The sequence below is a fragment of the Macrosteles quadrilineatus genome, unplaced genomic scaffold (genome assembly GCF_028750875.1).
Source record: "Macrosteles quadrilineatus isolate MER2022 unplaced genomic scaffold, UCM_ALF_1.0 Scaffold_2__2_contigs__length_208266976, whole genome shotgun sequence".
Taxonomy (NCBI): Eukaryota; Metazoa; Arthropoda; class Insecta; order Hemiptera; family Cicadellidae; genus Macrosteles; species Macrosteles quadrilineatus.
Genome location: NW_026542595.1, coordinates 200,178,346 through 200,187,781, shown reverse-complemented (window position 1 = coordinate 200,187,781; position 9,436 = coordinate 200,178,346). Strand labels below are relative to the sequence as shown.

Below are 9,436 nucleotides of genomic sequence, written 5' to 3'. Positions count from 1 at the left end.
TAATAGGCCAATTATGGATTACATTATATATAATTGCGACCCTAAAGCTAAAATTGCATTTCGTTACAAAAATGTAACTGTTTGTAATCAATAAACCAATTTAAAAAGCATAATTATATAAAATAAAATTCAAACAGTAATCATGAATCTGTATTATATTAAATACTAATCCGGTTTTAAATACTTTATTTAAATTTCAGATACATGAAATAAAAAAGCTCAGCTTCTTGTCAGTATTTAAAAAAATTCCCTTTGGTATAAAAAGTGTACGCAATATTAAAAAAAAAACTACCACAATGCTCATATCCATTTTTGTCAACCACTTCTCCCAAACCATCGTGTTTTAACTTCCTTATTTTCCAAGGGACAAAATGGCTCTGACAAAAAGCAAGGTAGTTAGTAGTTATGTTTATCCTTACACCTAAAGGTATAGTTAGTCAACTACCAAACAATCTAATGTTTGCCAAATTTTACGGTCTCACCACGACCTAGGTTTTATAGAGTTTCAGTAATGTAATCCATTTTTATTGTTACTTGATATATTATTATTTCCAAGACTTGTATACCAATCAAGTAACCTTGTAGGAAACAAATCAAGAAGTTAATTTTCATTTTTTATCATGGTATTAATCATAAATATTTTATCAATTAATGTTTTCAATGTTACTTAAACATTAGTTTTACCTGCTATCATTTTTTCGTATTTTTGAAACGCAATGGGTATATGCTATTGTGTAGTTTATCGAAAATTTATGAATACATTTTTAAGATAGATTTTTTGAAAAATATGGATTTTAGATTAGTAACCTAATAATTTACTAGGTAAAACAATAAACAAATTATGTCCGTTATTACAATGGTAGATACAATTGTATCTAGCATTAATAAAATCTAATATTTATGAATAATTCTACTTATTTAACGACAGGAAATAGTTATTTCAGCTGCCTGTAAGTATAGTTCGACCTACGACCTATATTTAAAACAATATTGTAAAACAACACATGGTTTACTCCGAATATAATTATATCAGTCAAAATGAGACGATAAATTTAGTATTTTATCTTATCAAACAAATAAATGATAGCGTTTTTCCACAAATCAGAAAAACGATAAGTAATATAAAGAATAGTTTGTAAACAAACATCAAAATGGGAATGTTGAGTAATTTCTTCTCTAAAGAAGACAACATTTGTTATACTTCTTTGTTTTTATGTTTCATTTATAGTTGGTACGTGAGACTAAATAATTTTGGTGTCTTTGATTTTTCAGATGACAAGTAGTGCCAGTTTGTAAATTAAAACCTCTGACAACATAAAATATATGTTTGGATGTCGTGAATTAGTTTTAATTACTATTTTAAATATTTCGTAATTAGAAATACATTAGAGTAATTTAAATATTATGCCTCCATTAACTATTGTACCAAGAAGTGATTGGGGTGCTTTACCCCCTCAAAAGGAAATCGCTGACCTTCCTAAACCTGTCCTTAAAGTGCTGATGACTAAAACAAGGACACTACCTTGCAATAATGACGAAGAATGCAAATTTCACATAAGGAAGATGCAGGCATTTCACATGGGAAAAGGATTTGAGGACATCGCTTACAAGTAAGTTTTAAAGCTTAATTCGATGGTAAATTTTTCCATTTAAATTGGCTGAACAATCTTTCATACATGTAAAGAATATTAAAAACATAAAAAATAAAAGTGTAGGTTAAAGTCATTCATATTAGTTAGATAAATGTTAGCAACGTAGAAAATGATAATTAAAGGTGTATGTAGAAATACACATACATTTTAGTTTTATTTCTTAACATAATCATTCCTATTTTAGATAGATGTAGCGAGTAATCAAGCAATAATAGTTTTGTTTTTGCAGCATAGTTATTATTATTGACATCAGAATCAAATTTGTTAGTCTCATAATGTTGGAACAAATAAACTATATGTATTTTATGTCATTTAAACCAGAAGGGAACTTTGTTTTAAGTACCAGCTAGTGTGCCAATTAACAATTTCTTAAAACCCAGATTTGCATCTAGGGTGTTGATGCTAATATACTTTGTAAAAAAGCTTTAAGGTTATAGCAGTCCACTAAATTTTGGTTGTAAGCGGCGGGATTATAGATATGTTTTTTTTGTCTTCATGTACCACATCAAAATGATGGCCTGTCATTCGAACTCGTAAAGAGTTCGAAGATCGAAGTCTTGCCAATGCAATATTGTTGATCATGTTTACATGAAAGTTGATAAAGATACATAGATTAGTGGTTTAAAATATTTTCTTCGACAACATATAACTAACTGTCTTACTATCAGTTTCATAATCACCCCCGATGCTAAGGTGTATGAAGGAAGAGGATGGTATAAAGTGGCACCAACCCCTGTTGAACGTCCTGAGTTCAAGGATGCGGCTTTAGTCATAGCTCACATTGGAGACTATCCAGGTAATAATAAGCTCTTATATCAATTAATAAGGTAGCCTGAAGAATTTTGTTTAATATATAATAATGAGATAAACTGTGTTGTAATTTATTGTATATTAATTTTACATACTTAAAAATTAACTTGATTTTAGCAATTTTCACTTTTAAGTGTCAAGTTTACAACCACTGTAGGTAAGATTGTTTTAAAAGAACCTGCAGCCACTAACGTATTCTTAATATCTACATTTTTTCCGATTTTATCTTTTGAATGAGTCTTACGCCTAACAAAAGATACAATTAACAGGGGGTACCACATTAACATTAATAGTACGTATAGACTTTGGAACAAAGCTTCAAACATGGCTATTAAATGTAAAAAAAACCTTTTCTCCTACCGGATTTCATATACCAGATACTAGATTAAATTTTGTTTGTAAAGCAACAATTTAAGAAGGTTAGTTGTTAAGTAATATCACACATACTAAATCTATTTTTATTGTTAGTATTTTTATCTATAAAAACAGGATTTATAAAAGGTAAAAAATAAGCAACTTATTTATTTGATTTTACGATCAGTTAAATACGATTCCTTGACAAACTAACATTAAAGCAAGAATAAAACCTTTCTTGTAAAGTGATATTTTTTAAGATTTTAATAATATTTTAAATTTAAAACATTCAACAATGATTTGTATGGTAAGTATAAATATTGCAATAGAATTATCTTCAACCAATGGTTTGGAAGGCAAAAGCGAATACATATAACTTTAGTTAGTTAGATATTGTTTTGGTAGTGAATCATGTTCACTATGAGGACAATATACACAGAGTTAACTATGGTTGATTACACTTTATACTCAAAGGCACTTTTTGGTTCATAAGTGTTTGTAACACTTTGTATTTCCAAACTTAGTGTAACCATAATCCTAAATGAGTTCACTACACCCAAAAATAAATGTGCGATTAAAATATGTAATGAATAAATTAAATTTGCAAAATAATTTTATTTAAACTACATGTTAAACACAAAGCTCTTTTTCAGCTACGGATGAAATATACAGATGGCAAGTAAGGTCCACTATGGCTATCATCGATTATGGAATTTTAAATAATATAGTGGATTTTGAAGTTAGAATGGCAGAAATGTATCCCTTTGTTTGCAATGAGGGGTTCGAGTTAGAAGATCCTAATCATAAGTTTCCAATCGTAGATGTGACAGATAAGCCAGAATAAATTGTATTTTTGTGTAGCCTTACTGAAAAATAAAATAATCCTCAATTCAATTGTGTACACATGGGCAGTGACACTTTGGTATATAATCTTTCTTTAACTAATTGGATATAACCGCCATTTCTAAACTGGTTGATAGTTGTTTAATTGTGTTACTATTGGCAATATCAGCTTAATTAAACTAAATAATAAAAGCACTTTTTTTTGCATTTCATTTAGATTTTGAACTGTTGTATTCTGTAAAGATTCACCAACAAAAGTGATAAGTAAAATAAAAGTACTAATTAACAATACAACAAAATAATATTCATCCTTAAAATATGTTCTTATGTTACATGTGTATTTTGTAAGTAAGTGTAACTCATTAAAAACGCTGTAAAGCTTTCTGAGTAAATACACATTTGGGGAAGGATTTATGTAAAAACTAAAACGTCAAGGCTAACAATCCTTTTTAATGTTAAACGTTATGACGTAATTGGTACAACATTTCTGTGAAATGTTAAAAACCTTTAATCATTGCTAATACACTAATTATGTTAGATGTTAGTTTTAAAAATACAGTTGAATTAAACGAATACAAAAATCTGAACAAATACAGTTCCAATATACAAAACGTTAACCACCGAAAACTTAGCAATATTTTAAGATGAATTGACCATACAGTTTTAACTAAGTATTGTTAACCTAGAGCATATATCTTGCAAACTAGGCAAATACCCTAATTTAAAATACTTCCTAAACGTTTTTCATTTCAGTACTCGATCCAGTGCGAAAACTAATGGATAAAATTATGTACAAACTGTTAGATTATGGCATGGAGTTAAAAATAATTAATGCTGGAAACTGTGATTTTGAGCTTACTGAAGAGGACCCCTGGGTGGACAATGGTATACTTGCAAAAGTGTTTGCCAGAATGTTTGATAAAGCTTGACCACTAGTTTTTACAGAATACATTTTAATATCCACAAAGAAATCATTCAACCTGTAATGTTTTTGGCCAGACAGCTATCCGTTGCAAAGGGACATGTACATAAAAGCCACAAACCTAATGGACTTTGCTGTTGCCAGCAAAATGTGGTGTGAGGAAGTCGACGTGCGGTACATAACGAATTGGATTGACGATCCTAGCTTTGAGTTACATATAAGTAAACTTGATGAGGACGTAAATAAAAATGATGTTTTCTAACACAGTTGTGCAATTATTGCAAAGGCATCCCTTTAATGTGGATTTTTTTATCAGTTGTCCTTTTCAAAATACGGTTGACAAAGATTTTCAATAATAGATATATAAGGATTAATGCTTGTGGAAACTATTATCCGAGTTTATGGTGTGTTTGAGAGTGATCGTAAATTATTTTGTTACCCTACTTTGGTTAATAAGTATTTTTGATAGTATTAGGGTTTTAATCATTTAGGAATGTATATACAATGAAATGTTTAAGGTAGATATTAAATGCACGGATGTTCATAATTGTAAAAAAACATGTAATTAGTGTAATGTAAAAACGTTTACAGTTTAATAGCAAAAATGATAAATATATTGCTTGAGAGGTAAATGCTCTGGGATAACAATTATTCTTTCTGCTTACCTGCTGTAATAAAAATTGACATGATAATAAAACATCTAATTAAAACATAACACGTAGTGATGCATTTATTATTGAATTAACACCCTCTGGCATGCCCGTTCCCTCTTTACTCATGTATTGTAAAACATAATGACTTTAAACAATACTGTATTTATTTTCCAAATCAAATCACTTTAAGACAACTCTAATTCAACATAAGTTTTTTATTTAACCTTGAAACCGTTGGAGGAGCTTAGCGTCTATTTGTACAACCAAAATCTAAAACATAAAACTGTTACTATCTGGAGTTATTAAAAAAGAAAATTTTTTTAGACAGTAGCACAATCAATAAATGTTATCTAAGATAATAATTGATTATTATCTTAACTAATACTCAAATATTTGGTAGTTTTTTGTAAAAATTATAAACGATTGCTTTTGATGATACGCAAACAAAGCTCTAATTGTTTTACCTAAATAAACATCAACTAGCAGAGATCAAAACTAATTAAAGCAAGGATCCGTGGTATTGTAGTAGCAATATGGTTCTTGCATTAGCCCCGACTGTCAAATGGACACCGTTGTGACGACAAACTCAATAAAAAACAATTAAATCATTATATAGTCAAATAGCAAATACAAATTCTCCAGTTTATTGCAGCATTAGTATTGATTTTTCAAACTTGTCATCGTATTACATAAAAAAACTACTTCTTTCTGTTCACGTGTTTTTGGGCTTAAGAAGTTTTTCTGTCTAGCGTATTGAAAAATCAACTAGAGAATAATAAGCAATGATTGTTATGATGTTCAAACATTTCGTTTACTGATTTTCCGGAAGAAAACAATCCTGATAAAAAAATACTATGTGATCTTTATCACATTTTTTTCGTAATTATCATCTTGTAAACTGGTTAGTTTTAACATTTCATACATTTCCTTTACATTATAAACATATTAAAATGTATATAAATTTTGAGTATGAAGTTAATTATGAATTTGTTATTATTGTGTTGGTGGAGTACCAAATATAACATGTAAATGACAGTTACAAGCGATTTGAAAATAGCAACCGGAGAAGTAAATGTATTTTTAAAGTTATGTCACTAAATAAAGTGATAAAAAATATTAAGTTTTTGGATTTGTCGATTAATAATGCTTTTTTATCCGAGTAGTTTTTTTCATAATCTATACTGAGCCTACTCTATGGACAACCACAAAAAACGAATTTTCGTCACTGCAGCAAAAACAGCCGTTTTCAATGCATTCGTTGCGGGTCTAAAGTAGCATTTGTACTCTCTTGGGAGTCAAAGTCCGCTGTTGTAAAAAGTTTTAAATTTCGATTGTGACAATCTTATCGATTGATATTATTTATCGCTTGATTTATTAGATAAGGTTTTAGCCCATTTTTGTCGATGGCTTGACATATTGGTGGTATTAACACAATCGTAATAGATAAACTAATTGAATCACTTACTAAAAAGCTGCTTATTTGCATTAGCATAATTGAAAAACGACAGAATTTGAAGTCGTTTTGAGAGGCTATCCTTGCATAAAATTATTTCGTTTTCTAGCTTTGTTTTTGTTAATTAATGATTATACTATAACGAATAATATAGTTTACCACACTTGCAAAAAGTGACTTTTTATTCCTCACTCATTTTTCGACCTGGGGTAAAAAGAGACACTTTAGGCCCTAGTGATGAAATATACTATTAGCATAGCTTGCCAACAGCTTTTCATGATTATGTTATACGGAATCAAGATATAGGTGGGGGGTAAACTTCGATATGGTGGACTGTATAAAAAATGAGGGATGTGAGATATATTATGTTAAGATCAGTTTTAGAGACACACTGTGAGCACAAAATAATAAACTTTTAAATAGGAAGAAATGTGATTTGGTACCTTCCTTTTTACTGAAGTGATGTCTAGTAGACCGTTGACGTTGACGCACTTGATGTTTGCTGGCCAGCTTTCGCGTACGCGACCGGTAGTTGCACCAAGAACAGTTTGAATACAGTTTTTAACTATTCAGTTCACTTTTTTGTTAGGTGCGTCACAAATAAATACATAAGATAAACATACGATAATATATAAGTTCAATTTATATGCCACAAATAGAGTAAGGGAATATTATAATAAAAAACTAGGGAAAATGGCGAGAACATGATGCCGGGTTGAAGAGTACATGGGGAATGGGGGAAATTGCCAGACATCACGTGACAGGGCAAGGGTCAGAACAAAATATGAATGAAGTCTGGATTCACCTAGGTTGCGTAGATGCTTGAATACGGAACATGCCGCCCGCCTTGAACCATACATGGTTCAACAGAGATTCATAAATTGATTCATTGACTCATAAATGGGCACAAGTAATACAATGTAGATATATATACAGAATAGATAATGATGACACACCTAATTATAATATATATGATATATATGACAATTATAAATATAAACATGAAATAGGACATTGAATAGAAATATTTTGTGATTAGGGTAGCGGGTACACCTTGGTAGCAGGGCGACAGAAGATTCCTCTCGAAGTCTTGATGGAGACAACTCGAACGATGCCATCTGCTCCAGGTGATGTCTTCACAATGCGACCAAGAGGCCAGAGAAGTGGTGGTGTTTTTGGGTCATGGATAATGACTAAATCGCCTACTTCAAGATTCTTGTTTGGCTTTATCCACTTTTTCCTTTGTTGAAGCTGGTGCAAATACTCTTGGTGCCACCTTCTCCAGAAGCGTTGATGTAGAGCCTGAACTGTTTGCCAATGCTTTAGTCGATTGTCAGGAATATCGGATACATTTACTTCAGGTACTGCAACAAGAGATGTCCCGATGAGAAAATGACCTGGGGTGAGTGCTGTGATGTCAGATGGATCTGCTGATAGAGCTGTCAGTGGACGAGAGTTCAATACTGCTTCCACCTGCGTGACAAGAGTTATCAGCTCCATTAGTGTTAGAATTTGATCTCCAATTACTCTCTTGAGATGGTACTTTAAGCTCTTTATGGCACTCTCCCAAAGGCCTCCTTGGTGAGGCGCGGCTGGTGGTTGGAAATGAAAATTAATTGAATGATCGAGGGCGAAGTTAGTGAGAGCATCTTGAGTATTCCTTTCATCAATGAAATTCTGGAAGGTCTTATTCAGTTGCTTGGAGGCACCGACATAGTTCGTTCCACAATCAGAGTATAGGTGAGCACAAAGTCCACGACGAGAAACAAATCTTTTAAGAGCAGCAATGAATGAGTCCACTGAGAGATCAGTTACAACTTCCAAGTGCACCGCTTTTGTGGTAAAGCAAACAAATAGGCAGAGGTATGACTTAAGCTTTTGAGAATTCCTAGTGGTGTGTACTTTCACTTCAAAGTGACCGCTATAATCCATGCCAGTATGATAGAATGGTCTTACAGGCCGTAGTCGAGTTTCGGGTAAGTCTCCCATAAGTGGAGGTTGATTTGTAGGTTTCAACTTAAAACATCTTTGACATTTAAAGATTACAGATCTGATTACACTACGAGCAGATAATTAAAACGGGATCCATACTTCCATAAAATCCATACTTCTTGAGTGAGGATCGATTGCAGCAACTGAGGGCCTGCGTGTAAATATTTGAGATGATAGTGCATGACCAACAGTTTTACAACATAATGAGATTTAGGTAACAGGATTGGGTATTGGGCATCTTGAGTAAGGTTTGAATGTTTCAACCTACCGCCTACTCTTACCAAACCGTTATCGTCAATGTAAGGTGATAACCGAGCCAGTCTTAAGCTGCACTGAGTGCCCTTTTTCAGAGCTGTGATGTCATCCTTGAAAGATGAAATTTGAATGAGTTTGAAGAGATTCATTTTAGCAGAAGAGATCTCTTTATAACTAAGTTGTCCAGCTAGTCGGGCGTTCCCACAAATATTATGGATGAATCGTAGAACATAAGCAGTGACATTTACAAGTTTTCTAAAGCATGAGAATTTTTCAAGTAAATCAAATCTGTAATTTTCTAACTTATCAACGTTAACTAGGACATTCAAGGGATTTGGTTTGACTTCAAGAGTGTCTTGATCAGTGATTAAACTGAATTCGGGCTTTGGCCAAAGATCTGATGACAAGTATAACCATTCAGGTCCCTTCCACCACAATTGGTGGCTTAAGAGTTGAGATGGGGAGAGTCCTCGGGTTGCACAATCTGCTGGGTTGTCTAGGG

The 9,436-nt window shown here is 32.0% G+C and overlaps 1 protein-coding gene across 2 annotated transcripts; it reads left to right on the top strand.

The window, feature by feature from the left end:
- The first annotated feature begins 1,158 nt into the window (after positions 1–1,158).
- On the top strand, positions 1,159–4,868 carry LOC128987816 (peptidoglycan-recognition protein LF-like). 2 transcript variants are annotated; one of them, XM_054408845.1, is made up of 3 exons: positions 1,159–1,610; positions 2,321–2,448; positions 4,413–4,868. In XM_054408845.1, exons 1-3 carry the CDS (start codon positions 1,405–1,407, stop codon positions 4,586–4,588), a joined length of 510 nt encoding a protein of 169 aa, XP_054264820.1. In that variant the 5' UTR covers positions 1,159–1,404; the 3' UTR covers positions 4,589–4,868. The 2 variants fall into 2 exon arrangements, with proteins under 2 accessions (XP_054264820.1, XP_054264819.1); XM_054408844.1 differs by lacking the exon at positions 4,413–4,868 and adding an exon at positions 3,470–3,727.
- The last annotated feature ends 4,568 nt before the right edge of the window (positions 4,869–9,436 follow it).